Raw genomic sequence first — 27854 nt, 5'->3', positions numbered from 1 at the left:
CCTTTGTGTTGCTATATCCCGCAACGGTGGCGCTAAGCTTCTGCACGTACTGGACAACTAACAATCAGTAGTCAATCCTATTGCAGCTTCTCACTCCGTCAGTGACACGGTGAGGCTTTTCAGCGAGTGACGAAAGCGGACTTGATCATCTGACCCCGCACAGCTCCTGCCTTTCGCAGACACGCATATGTACATCCAACACCGCGACAAATGCATTACAGCGAACCGAGCCGACCGGGTCTGTGTTGGTGAGGTTATTCGGCCTCGGCGATCACGATCTCACGATGGATGGACCCTTCAGCTAGTCCATGGAACAGTGACGCGCCAGCCTATACTTAGTCTCCGCAAGGACTCCTTACTTCTCTTCGGTGTCCCTTGGACTGGAACTCCGATGCAGAAGCTGGTTGTCTGCGGACTGCGCCATGGTTGTGTTCTGCGTGCGATGCTCGTGTGTCTGTATATGGCAAGATAATCTTTCGGCTTGACACATCCGAACGGATCGTCATGCTGTGGAGAACCTTCGGTGTACTCGGCTACAGGAATCTTAAGCATCCGGAAAGCTTCTCGTAGACGTCGCATCTTGTAAGCGCAGACCACTTCGGCGCATTGTTCCGGCAACGCAGTCTTGGACACATGTCTGATCACAATGCCTACGGAGCCGATTAGAGTTAGTGCAGCATACTGTCGGGTCACAAGTTCCTTGCGAGATATGTACCTCTAGATTACGCGAAAGCACATGCTGGCAGCATCTTGTAGCTGTTTGTATTGCACTCCGCCCTCCAACTGTACGGCGTGGCATAGTGGCAACATGATATCAGCCTCAGACCGCCACAGTATCTCCTTCTCTTGCGTAATCCTTGCTCGACGCTCATTTGCCCTCTCCGGCGCGCTTCACGCCTCCTGCTACGTCGTTTGCGCCTTTTTCGATGCTTGTGGAAACATCAGAAATACCTCTCGCAACAGGCCGACCGGCACTGCCCGTGGCGCCTTCAAGCTAAGCAAAGGCGCCCAAAGTCAGTACATGCTTCGAATGCAGTTAGTGGCATTCAATTTACCGTTTCACCAACACCTCGACCAAGTGCGCCAACAACACCTCCCACAGTGTTCGTAACGCCGCCAACCGTGTTGCCTACAGTGGACGTGACAAACTTCACGCCCGAGGTCACACCGCTTTCTTGTTGGCCTATGGGCATAATGACGATTGGGGTTGAATCTTGGTTCGGATCTTTGTTTGTTTCGTATTGCTAGGTGCCGGTGATGGTAGATTTCGTTAGAGTCCGGCTAAGGTGATGCGAGCTTGGTGGTAGTGCCTCCAGCGTCTGTGCTGCAGTGGTGCATTTATGGATCAACAGACGGAATGACGTCAGGCGGCTTTGGAACAATAACGCGCAATGCCTTCTGGAAATCTTGCATTGCGCAACCGCCAACTTACTCCTCGTGATTCAAAGCATGGCCACGATTCGGTCCGTGTCAGATCGCTGTTGCGCAGCTCTGTTATCGCCTTCTCCGCCTCTTTTGAGCAAGTACCAACCCTATATGTGGGAACCACAGGCGTTATCCGGGGAAGCATCACGAACGCCTCATTGGCATAGTTTCTTCGGCAACAGCTGCACGAGAGCCTGCCAATGTTGCGAAGACAATCGCTCTCGATCGGCTTGGCCATGGACTTCCCTGTTAACTTGACAGCGATCTTCCAAGGTTCTTCCTACGCATGTCGTACCAAGAATCTTCGAAAAAAAGCTCTGGGCATTGTGACGTTGTCGTGTGCAAACAGATGCAAAGATGCAGAATGTTCTTTACAGAGGCTGCTTTGGTACGGGCAGACTCGGAGGACGGAGATTTCAGAGCCAGGCGCGCAGGACGCCTGAGAAAACCGCAAGCCACGGAATGCGAGCGCAGCGCTTACCGGAACATCATTGGTAGAAAACTGCCATCGTCTGACAGCCAGTCAAGTTTATCGTAAAGAGACAGCAGGCAGCAATGTTACTTGCGGCCGAAACTTATCGCGACCGGCTTCGTTTTATCTCCGACTTCAACTTTGCACCGGGGCGCAAGGATAGCGAGAATGCTCACATACATGTAGATAAATTGTGTCGCTCTCGTACAATCTGTACAGAGTATACCTAGAAAACTCCTTCGGATCGACTCTTTATCTCGTAGCGCGTTGCGAGGCCCTACGAGCCTACACCATTCCTCAAAGCCCGTCCATCAAAGATCACATTTGGCTGCGTTTGACTCTGTACCCACGGCCCAAACCTCGAATCCGAATTTTGACGAGTTGCGCGAAACGTACAACAACATGACATCCCTCTTCCCACATCCACAATACGCCGAAGATCAGCCATATGCACGTAGCATCCTCTACCTACACGTCATGCGCGCTTCAGCCATGTCCTTTTCCTTCTTCTCGCTTTTCCAGTTTCCGATCTCCGTCATTGCAGCTCGTTCCCGCAAAATATCGGTCGATTACAAGACGATACTGTCTCGTACACTCAAAACAACTGGTCGCGGACTGGTTTTAGGCACAGCAGCTGGTGCACTCATGACTTGGGGACGTATGAGGGGTCGAGAGGAAATAGAATGGAAAGATCGTTCATGGAGAATACTGGAGAATGATGGAGAGGTGAAGACAGATTGGGTCACACTTGGCGCCGCTGGTGGAGGAGCTGTTGGGGCTATGTTCGCTGCACGAGGTGGTAGCTTGCCTCTAAGGCTGGGCCACGCCATGCTCGGTGGGGCTGGTGTTGGGATGGCCAGTGGAGTACCGTACATGATTGGGACATTCGCATCAGGAAGGAAATAGTGATTGGAAATGCAAAATTGGGGCCGGTCTTCGATGAATGGGAGACCTACGTTGAGCTCTCAGTAGCACCGAAAGACATTTCCTGGCATGTTGTCGCCCCAAACTGGCAACTGATGATTCGAAGCTGATGTGCAGATACTGAATGAATCAGGTACTAAAATATGAAGCTTTATATTGAAAGAACGCTTCATCATCACAAAGTTGATTCTGGCCAATCCAAAGATACATCAGTGTAGACACGATACAGTTCTAAGCCGCCACGTAAATTCGTCTCAGATGTGCAGCTTTGTAATCGTCTGTACTCTACTGTGAAAGCTGAATTTGTGCATCGCGACAAACATGTCATCCACCGGGCGATGATGGCTAACATTGCGCTAATCTGACGGTCTCTCCTTAGATAGAACTTGAACCTTCTACCACGCACTCTTCGTGCTTCACTCCACAATCCCACAACGTCCTCTATTATTCCAGGTTTTTCTCTTCCAAGTCCGCTTCGGCACACATGCATGTGTGTTGTGGCCTTACATGCCATGACCGCGCTCTCGATGGAGGAACCTAACCAGGTTCGACTCGCCATGAGTTGAAAACCTCGGTCCACCACGCAATCACACTCTCTACACTTTCGTTCACGATTCAACGTAACAAAAGGCTGCCCCGCCAGCCGATGGCCTCATACAGTCAGGCTGACCGCCAGCGGCGCAATATAAGAACGCACAGATCGTCGGCAGTTTCTCCTGATCTTGTTCGTCCGACCTCCGCTGTCGCAATGATAGCAAATGAAGGTGTTCAATATGGCGATCTCCAATGAGCACGCATGGGAACGTCAGTGTAACGGTCTGAAACGGTCTTGGGCCGAGTAGTTTCCGCCGTCGCATCGAGGGCACGTTACCCAAATGTGTCTTCTCGAAACATCCCCGGAACGTGATACCTGTTGAGCAGGCCTAAGCTCCTGGAATCTCCACGCATTCACGGCGTGACCCACTACGAATCCTTTTAGCTCCGAAGGCATATTGCCAAATTGCGCCGTTCCCATATCTCATCCTCTTGCTTGAGGGCATCTATACGCTATGTGCTGTCCGCTGCGTCGCATTTACTATGTGCGCCGCCCTTCATTGGGCCATGCACTTTAAGCGGCGGCCCCAGATTCGCTCACAACAGGGATCGGCTACTCGACACGCTGTGATCGGTCCAGGTTCCAGGAAGAATACGTTACACCAAGTCCTCCGTACTAGCGCTGGTGGGCCCCAGGTTGCGTGAGAACAATTGGCGCCTGCACAACACCCACTTCTCGCGTCTCTGACAGCCACGAGCCGAATCGCGGAAGAGCCCACTCTGATACCGTCCGGCTGCACAATTCCCGAGGCGTCGGAAACCAGCCAACTCGTATGTGGTTCACTGTTCATGTAAGAGAATTCGTCAAGGTAGACGGGAGGAGGGATGTCATGTTTGTCGCACCATGGAATACGACCGGCTTCCATAGCGACACCAAGCCTTTTGAGTGGCAGGTGTATAGTGTAGCTATCAATCAGATCCACGTGAGTGTGACCGACGGAAGACTAGACCGTGGGGCAAGTAGAAGGGCCTCTGCTTAACTCGTTTCTGTAAGTGTTAATATGCGAATTGCGGGGGACATTTAGAGACGACCGGCTGTGCCTGCCTCGGGCGCGCACAAGTGAACAAGGGTTGCGCTGCCCTTGACCGACCCTGTTTCCAGGTTTATATGAGATTGCCCACCCACAAGCAGCGCGAGATGTGGTTTTCGCGATTTCTTCAGGTTCCTGACAGTAGGTCGTCGAGATGCCTACCTATCCTCTCCAACTCACCTGTCTGGGGGTCATCTACGGCACACCCCTCCTGGCATCGATATTCGTCATCCTGAGGATATATACGCGGCGGAAACTGAACCTACGGTTGAGCTGGGGTATGATAGTCGATGTGTCTTAAGTGAACGATATTAACGCATTCGAACAGATGACTGGCTCATCATACTTCCGTTGCTGCTATCAATAGCCCTCATAGGGCCGTCACATCGACGTAAGTACTAGAATGAGCGTTGATGTTCAGTCTCACTGACTCTGAATAGATGTAAAGATGTGGCACGTGGGTGTACACATCTGGCAGGTACCAGTCGATGAGATAGAACCAAACTATGACGAGTATTATGCTGTAGGTACCGCTTCAGCATGCTAGATTGTTTTTACTGACTACTACAGGTTGTCATGGCATTCAATCTCTTGAATATCCCTATACTACCGCTAGTCAAAGCATCCATCATACTTCTCCTCCTTCGAGCTGGTTCCGTCATCGAATGGCTCAAGCGGGTACTCTACGCCATCTTGGTCTTCACCGTTGGCAGTGCCCTGATACCATGGTTCCTCTACATATTCATTTGTCCCCCTTTAACAGGCAATACCTGGAAACCAAGAACTTTCGGAGGGTTGCACTGCATGGGCAGACACAAAATGGGCGAGATGTTAATCTGGGTCACTTGCGCAAATCTGCTCACCGATGTTCTTATCCTTCCGATACCTTTCATCATCGTGCGAAGGATGATGAGCGCTCGACTAAGATCCCGCCTGGTTGTACTGGTAGTCTTTACCTGCAGTCTTGCGTACGCCTTATCTATATGCTGCTTGAACAGATCGACTAACTTTTCTACAGTGTTACTGCAATCGGTGCTGCAAAAATCTACCTTTCGTACCGCGACCGACTTTACACATTGTTCAACCCTGACTGGACATATCCAATCGACTACTGTATCAACCACATCGAGAACAACGTAGCCATCATCGTAGCCAACATACCAATTCTCCGCGGTCTCGTTACACGATGGATTTTCAACTTCCGAACCAAAGCGACGCCCATGGAACGCGAGTTTCGTGGTGATTGGCAACATTCGAACAGATCAAGCTCTTCAGACATCAGCCGTTACACAAGAAAGAATCGTGTGGTACAGAAGATTCTCCCCTGTATACAGGACGACTTCTCAAGTAGCCTGGCTACGCGGTCAAAGGGCGACGTCAGCATTCGAGGGGAATGTCGACAAGACTTCCCGCCTCGAGTCGTCACCACAGGCGAATTACGGCATCAGAAACGAAGTTACTTTCCAAGATCGCGAAGAAATAGCTTGGATCGGTATGAGACGGCCGATTCCTGCGAGAAGGGTGACCTGTTAGAAACGGTTCGGAGTGTGGGTAGTTTGGGGTCCGCGCCGACGCTCGTTGAAAGCAAAGATGTGGGTGCTGGGTGGAAGAGTATGGATAGTCCGACGCTGAGTCCGACAACCCCAACAATAAGGTTTTCGAACTCGACGCTCAGCCCAATTGCGCCGTTGACGCCCGCAAGGCTACGAGGTATCGAGGATGGTGAAGATGATGATGAGATATACCCATACCCAAGGTTATAGTGATCCTATAGCGGACGAACAATTTATATTGAAACATTGACAACTCGAATCTCCCGTTACGTCTGCGCTCGAATATTGTTCTATAGATCCATGAATGGTGTTCCTAAGTCGTGAGATACTGGATAGTGTCCCCGTCTTTCCTAGATCCGCAAAACTGATGGCCCGAAAAACGTCGCAAGCCCAGACCACTCATGTCGGCAGTCATTCATCTGGTACGTATCTGCCACTTTCGAATCCCGTACGCCCTATCCGCTATGCCGTTGTCTCAATTTCCCACCAGAGTGACCAAGCCTCCCACCCAACCACACCAGCGCGGCGCTCAGGCCCGTTTGTCCGCAGGGGTGCGCATTAATGGATCTGGGGTCCAACCGTCACAGTGCACTTACCATGTCAAGACGCAATCCGTGCCGTTCCTTACTGCAGGGGTGGTTTGCTGATCATGCTACCTGTGCGTCAGCGCGTGTCTCGTGTCGCGCCATGCCAGTGTAGTCTTCTGCCTACGATGAAATCGTTCGTGAGGTGATGCGCTACGAACGTTGTTCATGGTCTTTGTGTGTATGGCACTTTTGTTGTTACATTGGTAAAGATACCTTGCAGCCAAGCGCGTCCAGAACAACGAAAGACCGAGCACGAACTTTGTTGGCGATTGTCATTACCTCGGATTCGCGAGTCCGGAGGTTTAGGTCTCTTCTCACAAATCTCGTCTATCATCCAACGGAAACCTTACTTGAAGCAGCAAGGTCATCCACTTGGGCAGGATCGTAAGACTACCTAGTTGGGTACGTATCTGCATATAGGTCACCTCCATAGCAGAACCTATGCAGGACTCTCCTTGCGCAAAGCAAGGGAGCTTGGGAGGAAAGAAAGAAAGAAAGATTAAGACCTGAACGCCCGTCAACGGCTCTGCGTACAATCACACATCTCACACATGCGATAATGCATTCGACGGAAAGGATCTCACCGCGCCTAAGCGAGGGGTAAGTCGTTGACTTCTCCACTCAACACCCTCCTTCCACCACCCTCTTTTGAATCCTACTGCACCGCACAACGCGGATCACAAACCCTGATTGAGTGGCAAAGACCCCTCGCAATCAAATTTTCGATGCCTTTCTCTAGTGCTACATTTTCTTGCCTTCGCTCATCACTTGTCTGTTAGTATCGTTAACAGGTTGCCCATGTAATATATCGGATTTCCCCTAGCGCCCGCGGCTCAATATGGATAATCTCTCTTCTCGGTACGGTGCGCGCGCCCATGGCGGGGGATGTGCAAGATTCAAATACAGAAAAACTTGTTCGGTGGTGTCATTTGCCTAAATGAAAAGCGGGATTGGGCGAGTGAGTGGACTGGGCGAACGCGATCGGAAGTCGAGGATGGTGCCGTTGTGTAGGGCGTTTACAATATCCCTCCTCGGCTTTCTTTTTCGGATAGCGGAGGGAAGGGCGTTTTCCTGGAGGAGTATCGTGGCGATTTGTGTCATGAGCAGTTCATGTGAACAAAGGAGGATGCAGACGGTGGCGGCAAATGGTCCGACTATCGTAGGTCTGCTTTCTGTCAATTGGTTCGATTTGGGTGGTTTCTTGACTTTGCGAAAGGCCTTCATTTCAATTCCACCAACCGGTCTGGTTGATTCTTCGCACTAACAGTATACCTGATGAGATCTTCCTCCAACGTCACGCCATAACATGTGTTTTTCAAGCGAGTACAAAGAGGCTTATCATTCGACGTACGTTTTGCGCTGCCTCCATAGCTGCAAAAAAACGCCACTAGATGTCGCTATGCAATAACACAATCGTAATAGCATACAAGAGCCCTTCTCATGAACGAGAAGGGAGAATACGAAGAAAGGAGATTGAAGTCATAACAACATAATCGGTGACTCCGACACTGGAAAGATCGCGGAGATACGACTGCGTGCTGTTCTGGACGCGGTATGCTGTCTCTTCCGACACGAGTCTTTTTATTGGTAGGGTATCCATGCATGAAAGATGGGCTAGCCAGCTCCATCATCTGACATCTCCAGCCAGTCAGCCTACAAAGACGAACGACAGAGAGGAATCGAAACAACGTAACGATAGTGAAAACGAAAGAACGTGATGCAAAGCCTCGCGTCACCGACGCTATATCGATATTAAACCTAGTATGATGACGGCGAAGAAAGCCATAGTGGAAGAGCTAGGCGTGAGGCTCTGAGCGGAAGACGCCTCGCCTGCAAGCACTTTATCGTCATTACGGATACAGTTTGTCTTGGCTGTAATTTCCGAAGGACAGACCACGCGTTTGAAGTTTGCACTATGTGAAGTTAGCCGATGTACGTCATGTAGCTTTTGGATTGAGATTATGCTTACCTTGGAAATGATGCGTCTTTGAACCAATCAAAGCGCCATTCGCAACCGGCTCTTAGGTTTTCGGGTAGATTTTGGCAGTCGTCAATGGATTTGACACCCGCCATGTTTTCACCAAAGACAGATTGAGATACGCCATATTGCTGGGCGCATGCATTCGTTGACGTTGTGTTACCACCGGGGACCTAAGTTGATTAGCTTTGTAGTCATAATATCCGAATTGCAATGGCTTACTGCAAGTGAAAACCGATTCGCGTTGGTTACATCGTAGGCGGTATTCGAGGCTTGTACAATCATGCTCTTGCCGATCAAAGGCTCACTGGTGAAGTTGAGTTGATAGCATGCGCAACACCAGGCGTCCTCGATACCTCCATGTGTGAGATCTGGTGTGATGTAGACACCAGCATAGCCATATGACAGAGTGTCGTTGATGGCCCATGGCTGCTGGTTGGAGCACTGAAACGCACTACCGCCGTTGCAACCAGTACCGGCGGCGATATCCGTAGGCTTGTCGTCGGCCGTACACGATTCTACCGGTCTCGAGAACTGTGCCTTCCCATTCCAACCACAAGACGGTTTACAACAGTCCCAGAAGCGAGTTGTAACAGCCTCCCCAGTGTAGTTGAGATGTGCACATCGCGCAAGGACCGCGAAGAACTCGATAGTGAGGGCGATATTGCGGAGATGTTGCGGCATCATTGCGGAATGAGAGATGTGAAGTCGAAGTAGAAACCGAATGGCATGGTTTATTAGCTAGAATGATCCGCGCGCAGTGCCAGGAAATGATATTTGAAGGATACCAAAAAAGAGGGGTCCCTTCTTAGTCCGGCTGCAAGGAGAGATTAAACTGCTTTTGATACTCGAGGCCGAGAACCATCATGCTGTACACCTTGCAGGGGTCGGCGGAGCTTGGGTACTGAAACGGTACCCGGGGTAATGGCATCTGAGAGGTCAGACAGCCGCTGTCACTCTTCCCACTTCCTTTCAAGCTACCCGGTGCCTTAACTTGCATTGTCTTACCTTATACAACCGCCCCTGTCATTGCCTCGTGGTTCGTTTTCCCCACACTTCCCACGCAGCGTTGTATCGCTCCCCGCAATTCGGTAATCGCGGTGTCTGTTCACAATGCCGTCTACATGCATGCCGGAAAGGATGCGACAAACCGAGAATTGTGCAAAGCTGGGGTCGCCCAGTGCGTTGCTCCGCGTTCCCTTTTGTGTTGACTGTAAGGTTTGCCCAATGTCTCACGCTCCGCCCTGCCCCCATCCAGTGCTCATCTCGGCTATTCTCGCGACCGTTCAAAACGAACTTCTCCGCTTCTTCAGCTGCAACCGTTCACACCGCCGTGTGACGCAACCTTGAAGGCTGGCAAAAGTCCGCGCACGCTGAGCACGTGGATCTCGAAGGGGTCGAAGGCCGTAGCTGCAAATGGAAGTGCCGTACCCGATTGGTTGCATTTCCAATATTGCTACCAGAGGCCAGACTCGAGCAGACAATGCATGCTTCGCAGGGTTGGTTTGTGAACAGGTGCCAGCATTGTTCCGGCTGAATGAACGTCGTCAGCATCGTAGTACGACCATGCGTAATAGTGCGTTTGTCATATAGCAATCGCCATCGCCAACATTGCTAGAGGATGTTTGCAGTTTCGCAATTGGGAAAGGACCGATATGCGTGGATACAAGTATGGAGCGGCTGTTTGGTTGAGAAGGGAGGCATGAACGGCTACCATGTCTACTATCCGCCAAGTCTCCGATACACGAACTCTGCCCCACTATATGTTCGCAGACAAAACCCACTTCCATGAGACGTCAAACGCTCAGCAACCTGGATACGAGATGCTGCCTGGGCATGGCTTGCGTTCGCGAGCGCGATTGACGGAACAATGGAGTTGCATGCGCACATTGAAGCTGAAACTCATTATGCCGAATCATTGCTACTATTCATACATCGTCAACATGTGCACTTGCTTGTGATATCTTCCTGTGCATGCCAAAATGTAAATGCTCCTCAACGCCGTCAAGATATGCTCTTTATGCATGATAGCCTTGTCTCATCTCCAGTCCCTTTCTGCCACTTTTGTCGAGGCAATTGGAGACGTTCAATCACTTCTCAGCATGCTCTCGACCAGATCACCCAACGGACCCCAGAAGTCCTTGCTTCCACTGGCCAGACCATGTTCGTCAATAAATAGCACATAGTGCTTGAAGCTGGTGTTGAGATGTGGTTCCAGACCCAACTCAATGATGACAGGGTAATGGTGGCAGTAAATATGCGCATAGACACGGTATAGACGCTTGAACATGTTCCGGATGAGAGCAGGGAAAGTCTTGGGGAAGGGTACGCCGATGCGTGAGGGAAACATAGACTCGTTGTCGACGTTGGACTGTATCCATGCCATGAGGTGTTCGATATATTCGGGTGCGGGCATCTTGGTAGGCTTTTTGTAATTCTCGGAGTCTTGCCAGAGGTACTCGAATCTGCCGACGGTTAGTTTCGCGTATATCAAGAGCTTAGTATAGGCTTACTCGTCGGTTGCCTTCATTTCAGGACAGCTTTGCGGGGAGCAGAACTCAGTGATAGATCCATAGAGCAAGTTGATCTGGTTGTAGAAATCGACAACTGCAATCTCATGTCAGTCTGACTTTCAACACTTCGAGCGATTCCGTATACCATTGACGGCTAGCCACTCATCCTTGTCCTCGCCCTCAGGCAGCTTGACGGCCTTCCTCAAACTGCCGCTACCAAGTGTAGCCTCAGCATACTGCTTCAACTGCCAGCTGCTGGTGCCTCGGTTCTTTGACGGTTTGAACGGTGCGCGAGTTCGCGGGTTGCTAAAGAAGGAGACGAGTCAGCTGCCGATCGAGTTGTAGGTCCAAATGCCGTCACAGCCCCATTCGACCTCGACCGCGGTATCCTCAAGCCCCAGTCTTCTGTAGATTCTCCAGTGTCTGTAATGTCCCGCTCTTGACAGCCTGATACATGTGTACGTATCCTGTGGTTCATGCGGCCCGAGTTAGGGGCGAATGGGGAAGGCATCGACTTCGTTCCGCAGGGCAAACTGGCAGAGGAGAAGAAGGACGACGAACATGGTACTTATGAAGCCCGACATGTCGACTCCCGAACCGTGCTATAGTGCTAAATGTCTCGACGGTGCCGCGTGCGTGCTATCGGCTGTAGCGCATTCCGATGGTTAGCCGGTCAAATAGCGAGAGTATTACGAACATTTGTACATACCAAGGAGCACAGGCCTCGATACAATAACCTTTTAAGCGAGCGACAAGAAGAGGGTAGTAGAGAGAGGGAGTGCCAATGACGTTGGATTGCTGGGGTTGATTGTTTTGGGCAGCGGGGACGGGGGTCCGTCTAAACACCAAGCAAAGCTTATCGATAAGATTTGATTGGCTAGCCAGGCAAACGCCCTTTCGAAAGTCGTCTTCGACTACACCACTGAGTTACGAAATCTTTCTCAGAATGATACAACCATAATCAATCACATGAGGGTATCAAATGGTTAGGTTCATCATGTGAGTGATGTCGAGCTTCCTCTACAACTCCATAGTCTCCAACAACACGTTGAGGCACGCAATTTTGACTTCGACTTTACCATACCATATGCACCGAAGGATGATGGTAGTTTCATACGATACCTGTGCACCTGGGAGCGTTGAACGGTTCTACTGCAGATGAGATGTACTTGCTGGTAGACTCTCTGATTGAAATGGGAATGGAGGGTGTTTCTATGCGCAGATGCATTATTGCAGACGATTGCGAACTGGCGAACTCGATTACTGGGCATCGGTCAAGTTTGATAACTTTTCAAAGGGCTCAGAGGACCATTGCGAGAAGACGACGTAGGAAACACATTTAAGCCTGAATGAAGATGTCGTTGTATCGTGAAAAGGTCTACTCTAGGTCTAGGATATAGGGTTCGCCTGTTAACAACTTGTAACGCTGATGATTATCACTCCAAACCAGATCCCCAAACACCTTCTGGTGACACTCATTTGCTGAAATAGGGATCTTGCTCAAAGTAGTCACCTTTGTCGCGCCCACGTCCATTGCGACGACCATTCTGCGTCGTTGGCCTTGAGTCAGACCCGCCATCAGTCATGGTCTCGAACTCATCTGGCTCATAATCCTGCATGCCTGTCTTGATGCGCTGAAGCTGACCACTGACATAGTGATGGAGGCGATCTTCCATCGCGGACTTCTGCTCAAGCGCCTCTTGGTCCAGAACACCGACAGAGTTCTTGCGTTTTATCGGGCTTGTGACGTCGTCTTCCTCGCCATTGGTGGATGTCTCACCCCAGTCGCTTCGGAAGCCTATGCTACGGCTTGTCGAAGACCGGCGGAGAGCCTGACGCTTGGTTGGCTTGCCTGTCGTAGTGAAAACATCGTCAAAGTAATGGTCGGCAGCACCTCCTGGCGTGCGTGGCGTTTGTGGAAGACGACAAGTCATACTACACATTATTAGTCAATGTATCATACGAATGCTGATTGAACTTACCCAGTGTCATGAATCATCTTCGCAATCAGTCCGGTCCAGCCGCACTGATGTGTCGCTCCCAAGCCACGGCCGGTATCACCATCGAAGAACTCGTGGTACCACATGTAGTCTTTCCAGTTCGGGTCAAAGTCCAACATTTCGTTGCCGTCGTTGATGGCTCTTCTACCGTCATCACCACGAGCAAACAAATGCTGAAGACGATGCTGAATCTCCTCTGCGACGTGACCGAGATGCATGTAGTCACCCGACCCAGTAGGGCACTCTACCTTCAGATCGTTGCCATAGTAGAGATGGAATCTCTGACAAGATTCTATTAGTAGGAAGTTGACGGCTAGCCAAATAGGACCTCGCCAGTTGCTGTTGCCACCAAAAAGTCCGCTGTCCGAGTCACCGGGAAGGTAAGCAACTTCGTACTTTTGGCCGTTCACGTCCATGGAGTAGGGATGGTCCTTGTGGTATTTCGAAAGCGATCGGATACCGTGGTCAGCGAAGAACTCATCCTCGTCCAACATCCTCTTCATTATGCGCTTCAGTCGGTCTTCGTTAACAAGTGACAAGAGCATACGGTTTCCTTGGCCACGTTTTGAGAGCGTATGGATGTTGCGCTTCGATTGTTCCGGGCGGTTGGCTATGAACCATTCGACTCGTTTCTTGAAACTTGGCAGGCGGTTGATAACCTCCGGCTCCAGTGTCATGGTTGAGTAGAGAGGGATGAGACCGACCAGAGAACGGACAGGCATCTGGTGAGACCATGGGCCACCCCAAGAGATGGCATCGTAGTAGAAACCGTCCTCCTCATTCCACAGTGGTTTCGACTCGCCCTCGCTGCGGAACTGCATGGCATCGCTGATCATCAAAAAGTGCTCGAAAAACTTGGAGGCCATATCTTCGTAGATGCGTCGTCGCTTGGCAAGCTCGAGGCAAATGTTCAACATGTTCAAACAATAGAAGCCCATCCAGCCAGTACTGTCAGCCTGTTCCAGGACACCACCAGTCGGTAAAGGATCCGAACGATTGAAGAGACCAATGTTGTCGAGACCCAGGAAGCCACCTTCAAAAATGTTCTTTCCGTCAGCATCTTTCCGGTTGACCCACCAGGTGAAGTTTAGCAATAGCTTCTGGAACACGCGCTCGAGGCAGTCAAAGTCCTCGCGTCCGTACATCTTGCGCTCGATCTTGAACACCCTGAAAAGCGACCAGGCGTGTACTGGAGGGTTCACGTCGCCAAAATTCCATTCGTATGCTGGCAATTGTCCGTTCGGGTGCATGTACCATTCGCGTGTGAAGAGGTCCAGCTGCTTCTTGGCGAAGTCTGGGTCGATCATGGCAAGTGTAATGCAGTGGAATGCGCTGTCCCAGGCCGCGAAGAAGGGATACTCCCAAGAGTCGGGCATAGAAAGGATATCGTCCAAGTACATGTGCTTCCATTCGTTGTTTCGTATAGCCTTCCGACCAGGTGGTGGAGGAGGCATGCCAGGGTCACCATTCGCCCACTGGTCCCAGATGAAGTGGTAATATTGCTTGCACCACATCATACCGGAAAAGGCTTGACGCTGAATGTTGCGCAGATCGTCAGCAATTGGAAGGGGGCTTATTCTGTAGTAGAACTCATCGGCCTCAGCGCGGCGCTGTTCGATGATGTCGTCAAACATTTCTTCGTCAAGGAACCCGTCGTTTCTCTTCGACAGTCTGAAGCGGACAACAGCGCACTCGCCTGGCGGGACACCATCGCCTTCATCAAAAGCGTACCAGGCGCCACACTTGGTGCCAGTGTTCTCAGGGTTGACAGCGTCCAGCTGCTCATCTACGATGCGGCGATGGATTCCGTCTTTGACAAACGGAACTTTGTTCTCAACATTCCATAGCCCCTTGTAGTTGGTATCGTTGTCGGTGAAGAGAAGTTCAGGCTGAACATCCTCGCCACTTGGGCCGGTGCCAGGGGACGGTGAAAGCTGGAAGTAGCGGTCCCCTAGCTTGTGATGTTTTGACTGCGCCGTTGTTGGACCAATCTTGGTGATGGAGGGTTTCAGCTTCTCGTCCTCATGACCCCATGCCCAGGTGTTCCTGAACCAACAGTGAGGTACAATATGCAGCGGCGCTGGTTCTGGTCCCCGGTTGTAAGCCGTGACTCGGAAGCACAACTCCTCGGGATCGTCTGCCTCCTTTGCAGTTTCAATGAAGATATCCCAATACCGATCGTCATCGAAGATGCCGGTGTCGACGAGGTTGTACTCCTTGTCCAATCGCGTTCGTTTTCCATTCGTCTCGATGAGGTCTTCGTATGGGAATTTTCGCTGAGGGAGTTTGTAGAGGAACTTCATGTACGAGTGCTGCGAGCGGAGTTAGCAGCATATAGAAGATGAGCCATTCCAACTTACAGTTGGTGTGTTGTCCAGATGGAAATGACACTCCTTGAGCGACTCGCCGTGGTTACCCTGGGGGTTCGAGAGACCGAAAAGGCGCTCCTTCAGGAAGTCACTGCAGAGAAGTTAGTATACATTTCACATACTGCATGCTGCACGCTTACTCCTTCTCATTCCAGAAAGCAAAGGCAATGTTCTGGAAACCGTGCGAGTCGGACACACCAGCAATGCCGTCTTCGCCCCAGCGGAAGGCGCGCGACCGTGCCATGTCGTGCGTGAAATCTGTATAGCATTAGTAGCTGGGGATTGTGTCGGTCAAGCGTACTTACGGCTCCAGGCATCTCCATCAGGGCTAGAGAAATTGGTTAGTAGCAGACAATGGCGGTGGCAGCAAGGGTACTCACGAGTAATCTTCGCGGACTGTGTACAGATTAGATTGACTCGAGCATGTTGATTAAGAAGACTGACCAGTTGCCCACTGCCTCTCGGCAACGTAGGGACCCCATCGCTTCCAGTAAGCGGTGCGTTCCCGGTCCTGCTTCAGACGCTTCTCCTCTTCGCAGAGGTATTCTTGATTCTCAATGAGAACCATCGTGACAATGTGTGTCGGAGTGGTGTAGGAGGGGTGCTACTTGCGAGAAGTGGGCGAGGTTTAGGCGACGGCGCGTGGAGCGGTGTCGAGGGAATTATTTCCTGCAGGCAGTATGGAGAAAACAATGGGGTAATCAGACGATCGAGATAGTGGAGAAGAGGTGGGTGGGGTAATGTATACCAGATGAGGTGTTTGGAGAGGAAGTCCAATGTTTGGAGAAGATGCGCAGAGGAAGAGACTGAATGACGGGAAGGTTTCTGGCAGGGCTCGTGTCTTGGTCGTAGCTACCACAAGCCGTCGACGCAGGAACTCGCGATGCATCATAGGACGGCAACCGTGCATCGCGGGACTTATCGCGAACGGCTGACCTAAGCCCACTCTAGTCTAACGCCCTGCTCGGTCAGGTTTCAATCCCATGTCAAACGCGCCGCAAGGAATTGGCCAGAAGCTTGGAAATGCCCATGCCCATGGCGGCAGCAGCGTCGGCTACACGTGTCGGCCTTCTGTTGAGCCGCCTCCAAAATCTCTGCGTCAAAGTGTTGAACGCGCTTGGAACAAGCAACCACGATAAAGACGTTAGTCTCCGGGCCTCCCCACTGTGCCATCGCCGATCCCAACTGGCCAGCCTCGGAGGCCTTCTGGGGTATGGAGCTGTGACAGCGGACCCCGGCATTGCGATTCGCATGGCACCAGTATGCCATTCTGAACGCGGTCGTGTCCCTGCTTCCGCGGCATGCAGCACAGTTGAGGACAGTCGACATGCGCATCGCGTTCTACGCTCCAGACGCCAATTCACGTGATGTACCACCGACAACCATGGGCATACCCGCACCGATGCATGTCCTGAAGACCACGCCTAGCCTCTGGCGCTAGGTCCAGTGTGCGTGATGACGTCACTGATCGCGAGTTGCTAGATGCGGAATTCCGAGTTTCTCGGAATGAGTTGTGCTGTGAAAATGCAAACATGTGAACTGAATCGTGACGGTTGAGGACAAAGCATTGACACCGGCAAACACGCTAGCAGCCAGCCACAGTGCTCTTGCTTACCATGGTACCCTTTTGTTGGACCAGTTGCGAGAGAGTGCTCAACAGCCATCTTTGATACATCTCTCCCGGCATTGCGGTCGCATAGAGTCTCTCCTTGAGCAATGCACACACCAGTTGGAAATGTTTAGTCGTACACTTTTGGTCTTGTCGTCAACTCTGGATTTGGAAAATTTCCCCTAGCAGCACTCGTATGCTACATGATAGTTGTAGCCAAGTCCACTCCTGTGCAGATGCCGGCTGATTGTTCTATATTCTCCAGTGGTCGATAGTTGGTAAATTATGCAAGGCAAAAGTAACAGGCTGTTGATCACTAGAGACATGACGCCCAGACAAACCTCGAACGACTGAATTTGAACATAGCAGGAACAGACTTCCAACTAAGTAATGATTCGCAGGTACTCGGTAGTTTGGACGAGGAGATTCGAGTTCTCTTTTTTTTCTTTGGAGAAGGTTTACAGGCTACATTGCATGACATATCGTGGTTGAGCCGCAGGAGGCAGAGAGTGTAGAGGCCGGGAGCGTGAGGGCTAGCGCCAAAAGCCCACGGCGATTCTTCGGGCCGCGCCAATGATGGTCAGGTACGCGGCTCAGCTGTACCAAACAATACACGTACGTTCCTGTAGTTCGACAACCTCAGACACTTTGACACAAAATGCTCGTCTCTCTCACAGTCGGAAAGGTCGACGCCGGAGTAGCCGTGCTACTGACCGAAGACAAGCGTCTTGTGAGCCCCCTCAATGCCTCGCAGCGCCCAGCTCAGCGCAAACGCACCCTTGCAGTTCATCCTGGCTGACGTAGAGCTAGATCGAGTTCCCCTCCATATTGCTACCCCCGGACATCTCGTCTGGCTCTATGGTGGACATTGACGTGGGAAGGAACTACAAAGCCGAAGCCGACGCACAGAAAGCCTTCCACGAGCTCCAGTCTGAGATATTCCGTACCTTTGGCCAGCGCACCCCCTCAGCCCCCGTTCTCAAGTGTCGCAATGCCACCCAGACCTCCGTCGTCCTCGAGTGGGATCCCATCGACATTGCGACAGCCGAACTGCGCAGCCTCACTCTATACCGTAATGGCAACAAGGCCGGCACAATACCCAAGCCGAGCGACGTACACAGCACCAAGCTCAGTGGCCTGGCAGTCGACACCGAGTACCAGTTTCACCTGGTTCTGAAGACTAGTGCGGGCACCTTCAGCAGTGAGAAGCTGTTGGTCCAGACACACAAGATGACAGACTTGTCTGGTATCACCATCACCCCTGGCCACATGCCCGCCGCTCTCCGCGAGTCGCTGCAGCGTTCCGTTGAACGAATCGGCGCTAAAATCGCGGATAACGTGCGCATCGACACCACGCACTTTGTATGCACTGAAGGCAGGGGACCGGCATGGGAAAAGGCAGTCGAGAACAACATCCCTGTAGTCGTGCCAGACTGGGTCATAGGCTGCGAGCGGGAAGGCAGAATTGTTGGTGTGAGGGGCTACTACCTGAACGCAGACCCCAGGTTACGAAGTGTCGGTCCGGGAGGCTCTCAGCAAGCACCTCAACAATCATCACAGCAGCCCCAGCAACAACAGCAGCAGCAACCTAGAAGCCCTGTTATGAGCCCGCGCACAGAGGTGACACCACCCACACCCGAGCAACCAAGGCGCGATCGCGATACAGACGGAGCAGCACCGCCCCCTCCACCACCAAAAGACAACGTCAGTGAAAAGAGCGAGCGGAACTCGATCGAGCCCAAGACGCAAACCGAAGAACAAAAAGCCCGAACCGAAGATCTCAAACCACCATCGGACCAGGAGAAACAGCAGGAGGACAGCGAAGAGGACGATTCCGAGCCTGAACCGAACGATGAGAAGTCTATAGAAGCAAGTTTACCGCAACGGCCAAAGCCTGGGCAGCCATCGGCCGAAGACGACGGTGACGGAGCAAGCTTTCAGGACGTAGAGATTTGAGGCTAAATCACACTGCCGCGTTAATAGTGTTCAAATCTGGCTTTTCGGTCGAATCATTGATTGCAGCCAAGCTTGTAGCATTTAATGATACCAATTCTTGGCACCAGGATGCGGAACCTCTGAGATCTTCGTGTATACGGCCACCCGGCGACTACAACTAGCTAAACTAGTCATAGGCACACAAGTCACATCACAGACCCATTCGCTAACGTACTTGAACGATTCTCATTGGACTGAACCAGCATGTCAGCCCTGTCTCCGACTACCCACCGGATGCTGACAGACATGCCCGGTCGAAGGATCGTGTAAATTCTTATTTAAATTCCACAATGTGCCGTCATGTATTAGTTCCTTCAACTGTCACACCCCCATGCTCGTGACCGCACAATCAAAATCGTAGCAATGGCCCTGTTCCAACTGCCCCCTCAAATAATAACACTGCAAATCCCACTCTTGTACCTAGTCAACGTTCTCACCCTTGCCGTTGGATCCAGGCGTCAATTGCTCCGTGTGAGCATTAGTCTATCACTTATTGTTTTACTCGTCACGCAGTCTCTGTATCGAGAATGGCATGCAGGCTGGGGAAATCACTATGCTATCAACTGCGGAGTATGGAGTTGCGTCTTCACTTATGTTGATTGGGTTTTACTGGGTAGTCCCGAAAAAGAAGGGTGGTACAAAATACAGTACGGCAAGGATGGGAAGAATGGAGATGAAAACAAACACAAGGACAATGATAAGGTGTCAAAGAAGGGTTACGAAGATAAGCCAGGTGGTGCAGGAAGGACATTCCTGAGCAGAATGTGGTGGGCGCTTCGTCTCACCACAACGCCTCGCTACACAGGTTGGAGTAACCAAGTCAAGAACGTGTACATGGAAGTACCAGCCGACTACCCCCGTCTGTACGTACCATGATTTCCAGCTTTCCATTCCTAGCAGGACTAATGTCAACTCAGCACCTTTGTCGCTCGCAAAACCCTGCGAGCCCTCATCTTCTACCTCATGAAAGACGTGATAGTCTCCTACTCCGCCGGCTCTCCTTATGGGTCCTGGGTCGACATCCGCACTATTAAGCCTTTCCAACCCTTCCCACCGTCCTCACCGTTTCTCTCCCGTTTCTGGTATACTTGGATTCATATACTCCTCACAATGACATCAATGGAAATGGCAAACTCGGCTGTCGGTGCTGTGAGTGTAGCTACGCATTTCGCCAACCCACGGGACTGCCCTTCTCTCTTCGGCAAACTTGAAGACTTGTATAGTGTGCGTAGTGCATGGTCGAGGGTATGGCATCAGCAGTGTCGGCGCATCTGCTCCAGTCCTGGTACCTGGCTTACCAGGGATGTGTTGGGTTTGCGCAAGGGCTCTTTCGCGTCCAAATATGTCCAGCTTTTTGTGGCGTTTGGCGTATCTGGGTGGGTTCATGGAGCGGCGAGTATGTTGGTGAATCGTAAGTTTGACGATGATGGCGCGCTCAAGTGCTTTCTCGGACAGGCAGCGATCATCATGCTGGAAGATCACATCATTGACTTTGGAAAGCGGATGGGGTTCAGGGACAGTATCTTCTGGCGTGTGCTGGGGTTTTTGTGGATGATGAGCGCGATAGGGTGGGGTATTGAGGAGTGGTTTGTTAAGACTATTGCGAGGGGTATTTGGGTGCATAACAGAGAGAGAGACTTCCTTGGTATAGGGCCTGGGGTGGTTGCGTAGAATTTTTTGGTTGACTCCTCGAAGAAAGGTCTAGCGAAGCGTGTACTCTTTGATTGTCTTGCCGCTCTCCAGTGCCTCGCCGTGGATGTGACCATGGATGTAAACATGTCCAATATAACTTAACTCACCGCGCCGACCATCCACACGAAGCGAAATGAGAACTAAACAGCCAAAGGGCACTACAACGACGCCGTGGTGGTTCATAAAGCCAGTTCTCATATTTATGGGAAAATTTACAGAGTCTTCAGCTGTCGTGTGTCAGCCAAACTGCAACTCGTTCGCTAGCCACAACAAAGAATCCATTGGACAGCTATCAGTTACTGTCAGTGTTGCGTGCTCAGGGTGGATGAAGCATGTCTGGTGGCAAAACTGTGGCATAATGATAAAAAGCTGGTGACCGGTTCTCGTGACTAGACACGAAGCCCAATTGCCCGGCCGTCTCGAATCTAACCGTGTACGCGCATTTGGCGGGAAACCTACAGCCACTGTACTTATGTCTGTGATAAGAATGAGGATTCTGGTTGAGTTATCTTATGCACAGTGGGCAAAGCATACCAACCGGACATCCGCCCAGCCTAGTCCTCCAAGTGAGCATGCAAAATGGCTCGATCGTAAGGCTCATGTCCCATAACGCCATATATGCATACATGTTTGCAGCTTAATTTACATGCGAACAGCACATCTCATTCCTGTCTCTTTGCATCTATTCATAACCCTTCATAGCCTCGCCTGCCCTCTGCTCGATGTAGTATCCGGGATCCGGTCTCCTCGCGGCGCGCATTTGCTCCTTAGTCATCGGGCTCTTGACTTCTTTAACATCAACCAATTCCTTTATCCTCATGATTTGACCAGCGACGGACTGTGTTACGGGGTGGTAGACGGTCGTCATGCGTTTGCGGAGGCCGAGCGCTTTGAGTACACCTTGCGTCTTCTCAGGCATGCCAATGCCGGAGCGCATGAGTGTTATCCGGAAATAAGACATTGTGGATATGTGACGTGGAGGATAAGTGCCTTCGCGAGATTTCGGCGCGTTTGCGAGCGTGGGTAGAAGTGGTGGGTGACGGGTTGTGGCGTTTGGTGTGTATTTTGTGACAGCGCAGGGGTGGGATAGGCTGGCGAGATGTCAGATTAAAGTGCAACAAATGCCTTGAACAGCTCCGCCTACCGTCTGTATGGATGGATAGCGTCGACGCTCGCCTGCGCGCTTGCGATTACTGTCGTCAGTCAACTTTTCGGACTTTGAAGATATGACGCCTGTCCCGATGGGGCTTAGATCGCCGCGGAATGAAAACCAACATCCTTCGACGTGCGTACTCCACCCTATCCTTCGTACATCTCATATGTGAGATGCTCATAGTATCATGGCCAGCGGACGCCGCTAAGGAAGTGGCGGTGAGAATATGCTGACAGGTGTAATCGCTGCTCCGCGCAGGCGGCTTTCCTTCCGTGTCTCTGGAGACGGTACCTACTGCGAATTCCCACCCCCATCGCAGACATGCATTGGTTTTCAATACTCGGAAGGTACCGCACGCATATAGTCTTCAATATTGTATATTTGACGAATGGGATGCAATGCCTGATACATCCCCTAACTGCATCTACCCGCTTACCTGCACGACCCCAGCAATTTGGTTTTCATGAAATGACACATCGGCAGCATCCCTATACGCCTCTAACAATCCGAAAACCCAAGATTCAAAGCTTTTGTCCTGCCTCCAGTCGAATCAGGAGCCTCCTTGGAGAATCGACTTTTCAATGCCGGATTGGATCTATTGTCGTCACCAATTTTCGATGTCTGCATGTTTTCACTCTTCGTCGATAGTTTATTTTCCTGCTATTCTCATCTTCTTGCGCGATCTCTTCTATTCTAGAGTCTCCGATCAAGACACATCTGTAGTTTCAACTCTGTCTCGCTAAGACCCTTCTACACTGACATGTCTGATCTAGGTATAGATGTTGCGGGTGAATGCAAGTGACCGTGACCTGCATATCAAACGGACATCGATCGGGAAAGGCATTTGAAGCGTTAGGACTGAGGACCTGTACCACATGCACTTGGCCTAAGCTTCTCCACCAAACAAGGAACCCGACTACGGCACTATACTTCGATACTGAATGTATCACGACGGTCCCCACAACCCGGTTTAACCTGCCGACGGCACGAGGCGTTGGATGTCGCTGTCTCTTTGTTGGCTTTCGGGAAGTCAACACTCGAGCAGACGAAACGATGTCCATGTTCCGTCGGGGAAGGAAGCCAACATGGACAACGAACTCCTGATTCAGATGCATTTGTACCGTTTGAACGGCTCTTTTGACCGCCCCTCTGCTTATCAGACGTTATACGGGTGTATAGCGATATAAGAAATGATTCTGGTTCCTACTGTAATGATGTCTCCAGAAAAGTTCCCGTTCTTAAGTTTCTGATCACCATTCCTGGAATACGTCTTACAATCCTACAAAGAAGGTCACCTCCAGCAGAACATCTCGTTAGCTACATTCTATATCCAACCAGAGCTTGTCTTTGGAGACGCATCGAATCAAGTGTCACCATGACAGGTAAGCTTTCAGATTATCGCAAGTTTTTTCCAAAATCATATACTGATATCAAAAACAGCACTATACACGCTAACGCAGCCCCATCCTATCTATGCACCATCTGGGTCAACTTCTGCTCCTACTGCCTGGCCACTTCAAGTCTACCGCGTGCACCGCACAAGCTCTCAGACTCGATACTCCTTCTCCACAGGCTTCAGTTCTAAGAACCAAACCACCATCGTCAACTACACCTCTGCACTGTCTCGATTTGGCCTTGCCCACCTCAATCAGCAAACCAACATCTCCTCTCCCTTCATCAGCGTCTATGACAACCTAGCTCACGCAGAGGCAGTAGCCAAACACTTTGGTGAGCGGTACGGCGAAGATACGTGGGTCGTCACGGTGGATCCGGCCCACTTTGCTCGGGGTCCAGTGTTTCGTGCGATGGATATACTAAAGGACAGTGCTGGTGGTAAGGATGCAAATGCCGAGTGGCTGCATTATGGGGAGTATCTGGTCATGTATCGCATCCCACCCCAGGCGATACGCGATGAAACGCCTGTTTGCCGGGGTGCGGATCAGCGGTGGAGAGCTGTCGGCGTCATTGGCGGTAGCAAGTAGGTGTGGTGGTCGTGGTGGATAGCAACATTGATACGACCAGATGGTTGGAGCGTACTTCAGCTGCTTACCAGGCTCGGTTACGTCGGCTCGCGCTGTCGAATCTATTTTCCTTTGTCTTTGAGGTGGTCGTTGATGATTTTGTTGGAGTTCTGTTTGTTCGATAGTCCACCTCCTAATTTTGGCTCTCACTCTCGCGAAAGCTCGTTATAGCGTCCAGCCGATCGAAAGCCTGACTGAAACACCAATCGATCCCACTCCAGAGTGCCTTGATGCCTAACCACAACGGAAAATATTCAAACCCATGCGTTGGCTCTTCTTCAGGTAGTAAAATCGGTGCAGTGATCTTATAAGCGGCAGCAAGGCTTTTATCTCGTAGCGTTGAACGAGAGTTCTTGTTGCGTCGTTGAGGTGATTTTGGAAAGAAATTAACCCGAAGCTTTGAGTGCGGATTTTGCGAAGGCATGGTGGGAACGAGTGCGCTGTGTCGGATGTCGTTGTCAATTATGAAATTTAATAATAGATTTTGAAGATGTGGTGTATATGAAACCGCCCGTAGTGTGGGTGACAAGAAAATACAAAACTCTAAACCCAATAGAAGTATATGCGCGTGGTTCAGGAATTTGCATTGTTGGTTGCATCGAATAGCTCTGAGAGGGACCGCGTAGTAGCTGTGATGTGTGAAGTTTGGTATTGGTTCACAGGTCCACGGTACTAGTTACCGCCCCGAGAAGTATCATACGTTTGAGTTGAACTGAGCTCCCAATACCTTAAACTAATCAAGGCTGATCTCTCAACTCCTTGGAGTGCCCCTAGCTCTGGACCCGAGCATTGTCGCCACGTGCCCATCATCGCTTTGCGCTGCCTGCATGGCGTTACGAACATACCACCTAGCGCAGACGACTAACACAAAGGCCATCAGCGAAGTGTCAGACACACCGGTGGGCCATGCGTTCACGAGGAGATATGCATCAGCTTTCTCGTGTTAGCATTCAACTCAAGACAGACAAACGAAGTTTACCCACGTCCCATGGCGTACTCAATAACCCTAAATAGATTTCTTACGGTATGAGAATGCTGACGATACCTAGGTATATAGAATTTATAAGTAAAGTAGCTAGTTGAGTGACTTGGGCTTGGGCTCTTTGGCACTATACTGGCTTATCCGCATCTGCCAAATCGCAGCTACAGCGGCGAAGAATCTGATTATCACCATTTGCAAGCATAAACCTGCAAGAATGACTCCTTTGCTGAGGTTTGCACTGGAGTTGTTATTGCTGCCTGCGAGAATACCACCCTCTGTAGCCTGGACGACAAAACAGAGCACATCGCCTCCAACAAAGATCCTTGTGCCCAGACATAGCTGTCTTGGCTGAGAAATACTCGACTAGGAATATGTCTATAGCGCCAAGCTTTGTACCTGAAGTAGAAATGCGATAAGAAGCTATCTATCCCGTTTCTACTAAAGGCATGCAAAGTTGACAAAATACGATCACACTCTTCTTGATGTGACCATGGATCTAGTGCTCCATCTGTGCAGAACATGGACCCACCAAAGGATAGCTCTTTACCTCAACCGAGATAGCATGCTGCTCAAGAATGGCAGCCATCTTCAACCATATTTGTAAAGCCCCCTCGTGTGTATCGCCCAAATAACAGCTCGCCAAAGAGCACGCTTGCCGTGACCGCAAACAGGAACCCGATATTGTAAGTCATGACAGCAAGCATCCTAACGAAGTATTAGTATTGCGGTCAATTCTGCTACAGTTTTCGTCGAAGACATACAGAACATAGCCAATCAGTGCTCGAACAAATTCTAAAGCAGCGCTTATCCCATCTTTTCTTATGCTCCAGGGTGCTTGCGCTATCCAGAAACTCTTTGAGGATACGTGTCGGTGTCGTGAGAGGCCAATTTCCTCAGCCTCTATTAATCGCGGTTCTGCCGGACTCAAGGGCTCGATCTCTTGCCTCTCTTTATCATCCATGTCAAAAGGCTGCTGTCGTACGGCACGGCTCCATTGTCGAGCATGGCCACGAACATCGTGACCGAGCTTCTCCGTGTTAGGTATGGATGGCAAGGTGCTCTTAGTCTCGTGCTGTCCTTTCCATTTCATCTCCAACTGGCTTTTGAGCGCACTAAGGAATCGGTTGAAGATACCCAGGAAAAAGAGAAAGAAGATAGTCAACACATAGGTTGCCGTTGTTGTCGTTGTCCATTCGGTGAACCATAGGGTGACATGCGTACTGCTCGAGAAGGTCGATGCCATTCCAGACATGCCCATGGCTGGTATGGAGGATTGAGGACTTGCGGCTGACATGTGATGTGTATGAGCAGAGGTCGAGGCTGGTGTTGACACCCCCATGTTCATCTCCATCATTGTATCCGTATGGCTCGATATTGAGACGTCATTAATTAGCCTGTATGGGCATCAGATCCCAAAGAAAGAGTTGAAGAGACTGAAAAGGCCGATCCTGCAGTGCGAAGGATATGTCAACTGTCACGATGTCAAAGAGAAAATCTCTTGGTTATGGACCACAATTAAGAGATGCAAGACGATGACAATCGCCAAGATCGCTAGGAACTATGATACGCAGATGTGTGCCACCAGATGAGCAGATTTGAGGGCATAGGCACGCTACGGCCCGCAATGCGGATTCACCACAGTCCGTTTTTAGATTCATCGCAATGGTACTTATGGAGCTTGATTGCGCTGTCTCTAGGATTTCATGTCGCTACGGTGTCGGCCTTGAGCTGATGATGGGTTGCAGCTTTAAGCCATTTACTAGAATAACGTCAGCAGGCTCTGCCAGCAAGGATCGTCAAATATCCTCCGATATAAAAAAGCAATGTAAACTGTTCCGAACTTCGCATGACCGATCATGACGTCTACAGTGCATGTGTCTCTGTCGCAAACCAATTCCCTGTATAGGCAGGCCTCTGTTAATACTATCAGCTTGAGACCAGATTGCAATACGTCCGCCAACGTTGCAGATCTACACATTCCTCCCACACACATCAGGTTCGACGCAGATCAAGGCTTCTAGAGCCTGGGTTTAGTAAGGAAAGTCTCCCAGAGTCCAGGTAGATAGGCATGCGGCCCCACTGATACTCCTTTTTAAGACGGAAGATGTGAAGTCGCGGAGACATTCGCCGCTCTCGGGCTCCAATGTTGCGATCCGCTATGTCTAAATGGACAGCTGTCTCGGTGTTTCGATGGTGGTACAACGGTGTTAAGGTCGGCCAGAGAGGCGTTCACGGTCGTGTGATGAGGAGCTGTGGCCGCTATAGCGAACCCTTAACGGAAAATGCCACTAGTGCACCGCCATACTGCCCTGCCACGACGCGCATGTTTGCGGCGTATGCAGCCCCATCTGAGGTGGCTCCACCGGCGCGGTTTCATCTCGTGGCTCTGTGCGTGGAGATCGCATGTTGACGAACGTGAAAGGCAGAGGACGCAAGGGGAGACGAACGAACAAAGATACGCAACTCGTGTCATGTAGGAGATATATCTAGCGTGCTCGGACCGTCACTTGATCTGGAATGAACGTTGGCCGGGTGTGGAGTGGAGTTAGAAGCAAGGCGCCCGTGCTTTCGAAGGTTGGTGGCCCAAAATGAAGCCAAGACAGGCGGGAGATGTGCAACAAAGGTTATTCACCAATTAAACACCGGCTGTAGTTTCCCCTGCTTTTCGAGTCCGGATACGTGGTTGCGAAAACGGTCAGATTGTCAGATGTAGAACGTGACGGAGTCAAGGGCCGATGCAAGTTCACGGGGGAGATGCACACATATTGGGCGCATTGACTTAGAACGCGTCGATGTGATGATGATATCCAACACTCGAGGCCAGGGCCATGCTGGCGATGATACGAAGCCTGTGCCCCGAGCGCCATGCATGCACGGCTGCTACCGAATGGCGCAGTCAAAGTTATCAACATTGCTGTCTACGACGAAACTTTTGTTTGCTGTACATAATTTCTTC

At 50.9% G+C, this 27854-nt stretch overlaps 11 protein-coding genes across 11 annotated transcripts; 5 read left to right on the top strand and 6 right to left on the bottom strand.

Moving 5' to 3' along the window:
- Window positions 1–868: 868 nt before the first annotated feature.
- CC77DRAFT_1057108 (hypothetical protein) lies at window positions 869–1193 on the bottom strand (the record flags this gene model as incomplete). The annotated part of the gene is made up of 2 exons (XM_018527977.1): window positions 869–994; window positions 1056–1193. The coding sequence occupies 2 exons, from the start codon at window positions 1191–1193 to the stop codon at window positions 869–871; spliced, it is 264 nt and encodes an 87-aa protein (XP_018390747.1).
- An 831-nt stretch (window positions 1194–2024) lies between these two features.
- On the top strand, window positions 2025–2899 carry CC77DRAFT_312590 (hypothetical protein). Its single transcript, XM_018531213.1, has one exon. The coding sequence runs from the start codon at window positions 2300–2302 to the stop codon at window positions 2801–2803; it is 504 nt and encodes a 167-aa protein (XP_018390746.1). The 5' UTR covers window positions 2025–2299; the 3' UTR covers window positions 2804–2899.
- A 1701-nt stretch (window positions 2900–4600) lies between these two features.
- Window positions 4601–6209, top strand: CC77DRAFT_926661 (hypothetical protein; the record flags this gene model as incomplete). Its single annotated transcript, XM_018533944.1, has 5 exons — window positions 4601–4724; window positions 4775–4837; window positions 4887–4969; window positions 5017–5414; window positions 5465–6209. 5 exons carry the CDS (start codon window positions 4601–4603, stop codon window positions 6207–6209), a joined length of 1413 nt encoding a protein of 470 aa, XP_018390745.1.
- A 1879-nt stretch (window positions 6210–8088) lies between these two features.
- Window positions 8089–9464, bottom strand: CC77DRAFT_312583 (endoglucanase). The gene is made up of 3 exons (XM_018531212.1): window positions 8787–9464; window positions 8556–8737; window positions 8089–8499 (listed from the first exon to the last, which is right to left on the bottom strand). The coding sequence occupies exons 1-3, from the start codon at window positions 9249–9251 to the stop codon at window positions 8328–8330; spliced, it is 819 nt and encodes a 272-aa protein (XP_018390744.1). The 5' UTR covers window positions 9252–9464; the 3' UTR covers window positions 8089–8327.
- Window positions 9465–10587: 1123 nt separating this feature from the next.
- CC77DRAFT_312877 (maintenance of ploidy protein mob1) lies at window positions 10588–11809 on the bottom strand. The gene is made up of 5 exons (XM_018531214.1): window positions 11787–11809; window positions 11639–11733; window positions 11223–11383; window positions 11078–11171; window positions 10588–11029 (listed from the first exon to the last, which is right to left on the bottom strand). Exons 2-5 carry the CDS (start codon window positions 11659–11661, stop codon window positions 10651–10653), a joined length of 657 nt encoding a protein of 218 aa, XP_018390743.1. The 5' UTR covers window positions 11662–11733; window positions 11787–11809; the 3' UTR covers window positions 10588–10650.
- A 607-nt stretch (window positions 11810–12416) lies between these two features.
- CC77DRAFT_312547 (hypothetical protein) lies at window positions 12417–16118 on the bottom strand. Its single transcript, XM_018531211.1, has 7 exons — window positions 15891–16118; window positions 15827–15842; window positions 15752–15774; window positions 15587–15704; window positions 15438–15537; window positions 13060–15389; window positions 12417–13012 (listed from the first exon to the last, which is right to left on the bottom strand). The coding sequence occupies exons 1-7, from the start codon at window positions 16012–16014 to the stop codon at window positions 12553–12555; spliced, it is 3171 nt and encodes a 1056-aa protein (XP_018390742.1). The 5' UTR covers window positions 16015–16118; the 3' UTR covers window positions 12417–12552.
- A 1595-nt stretch (window positions 16119–17713) lies between these two features.
- On the top strand, window positions 17714–19011 carry CC77DRAFT_1027882 (hypothetical protein; the record flags this gene model as incomplete). Its single annotated transcript, XM_018526399.1, has 2 exons — window positions 17714–17785; window positions 17866–19011. 2 exons carry the CDS (start codon window positions 17714–17716, stop codon window positions 19009–19011), a joined length of 1218 nt encoding a protein of 405 aa, XP_018390741.1.
- A 402-nt stretch (window positions 19012–19413) lies between these two features.
- Window positions 19414–20721, top strand: CC77DRAFT_1027880 (hypothetical protein; the record flags this gene model as incomplete). Its single annotated transcript, XM_018526398.1, has 2 exons — window positions 19414–19913; window positions 19968–20721. The coding sequence occupies 2 exons, from the start codon at window positions 19414–19416 to the stop codon at window positions 20719–20721; spliced, it is 1254 nt and encodes a 417-aa protein (XP_018390740.1).
- A 429-nt stretch (window positions 20722–21150) lies between these two features.
- Window positions 21151–21920, bottom strand: CC77DRAFT_1016285 (50S ribosomal protein-like protein L30). The gene has a single exon (XM_018524190.1). The coding sequence runs from the start codon at window positions 21701–21703 to the stop codon at window positions 21425–21427; it is 279 nt and encodes a 92-aa protein (XP_018390739.1). The 5' UTR covers window positions 21704–21920; the 3' UTR covers window positions 21151–21424.
- Window positions 21921–23270: 1350 nt separating this feature from the next.
- Window positions 23271–23877, top strand: CC77DRAFT_1004937 (hypothetical protein; the record flags this gene model as incomplete). Its single annotated transcript, XM_018523313.1, has 2 exons — window positions 23271–23277; window positions 23336–23877. The coding sequence occupies 2 exons, from the start codon at window positions 23271–23273 to the stop codon at window positions 23875–23877; spliced, it is 549 nt and encodes a 182-aa protein (XP_018390738.1).
- Window positions 23878–25467: 1590 nt separating this feature from the next.
- Window positions 25468–26156, bottom strand: CC77DRAFT_1057098 (hypothetical protein; the record flags this gene model as incomplete). The annotated part of the gene is made up of 2 exons (XM_018527976.1): window positions 25468–25603; window positions 25660–26156. 2 exons carry the CDS (start codon window positions 26154–26156, stop codon window positions 25468–25470), a joined length of 633 nt encoding a protein of 210 aa, XP_018390737.1.
- Window positions 26157–27854: the final 1698 nt, after the last annotated feature.

The sequence above is a fragment of the Alternaria alternata genome (genome assembly GCF_001642055.1).
Source record: "Alternaria alternata strain SRC1lrK2f unplaced genomic scaffold CC77scaffold_2, whole genome shotgun sequence".
Taxonomy (NCBI): Eukaryota; Fungi; Ascomycota; class Dothideomycetes; order Pleosporales; family Pleosporaceae; genus Alternaria; species Alternaria alternata.
Note: the sequence above shows the minus strand (reverse complement) of the source record. Positions and strands in the feature narration are given on the sequence as shown.

Bases quoted from the DNA above. Each gene is read 5' to 3' on its own strand.
- CC77DRAFT_312590 (XM_018531213.1), top strand. From the start codon at position 2,300: ATGACATCCCTCTTCCCACATCCACAATACGCCGAAGATCAGCCATAT.
- CC77DRAFT_312583 (XM_018531212.1), bottom strand. From the start codon at position 9,251: ATGATGCCGCAACATCTCCGCAATATCGCCCTCACTATCGAGTTCTTC. The intron at 8,738-8,786 runs GTAAGCCATTGC...TAATCAACTTAG, and splicing joins CGAATCGGTTTTCACTTGCA to GTCCCCGGTGGTAACACAAC. The intron at 8,500-8,555 runs GTAAGCATAATC...AACTTCACATAG, and splicing joins AAAGACGCATCATTTCCAAG to TGCAAACTTCAAACGCGTGG.
- CC77DRAFT_312877 (XM_018531214.1), bottom strand. From the start codon at position 11,661: ATGTCGGGCTTCATAAGTACCAT. The intron at 11,384-11,638 runs GTTCGTCGTCCT...CTCCTTCTTTAG, and splicing joins TCGGGCTTCATAAGTACCAT to CAACCCGCGAACTCGCGCAC. The intron at 11,172-11,222 runs GTATACGGAATC...ATGAGATTGCAG, and splicing joins TGAGTGGCTAGCCGTCAATG to TTGTCGATTTCTACAACCAG.
- CC77DRAFT_312547 (XM_018531211.1), bottom strand. From the start codon at position 16,014: ATGGTTCTCATTGAGAATCAAGAATACCTCTGCGAAGAGGAGAAGCGT. The intron at 15,705-15,751 runs GTAAGTACGCTT...AATGCTATACAG, and splicing joins TGATGGAGATGCCTGGAGCC to ATTTCACGCACGACATGGCA. The intron at 15,390-15,437 runs GTAAGTTGGAAT...CTCCGCTCGCAG, and splicing joins ATCTGGACAACACACCAACT to CACTCGTACATGAAGTTCCT.
- CC77DRAFT_1016285 (XM_018524190.1), bottom strand. From the start codon at position 21,703: ATGTCTTATTTCCGGATAACACTCATGCGCTCCGGCATTGGCATGCCT.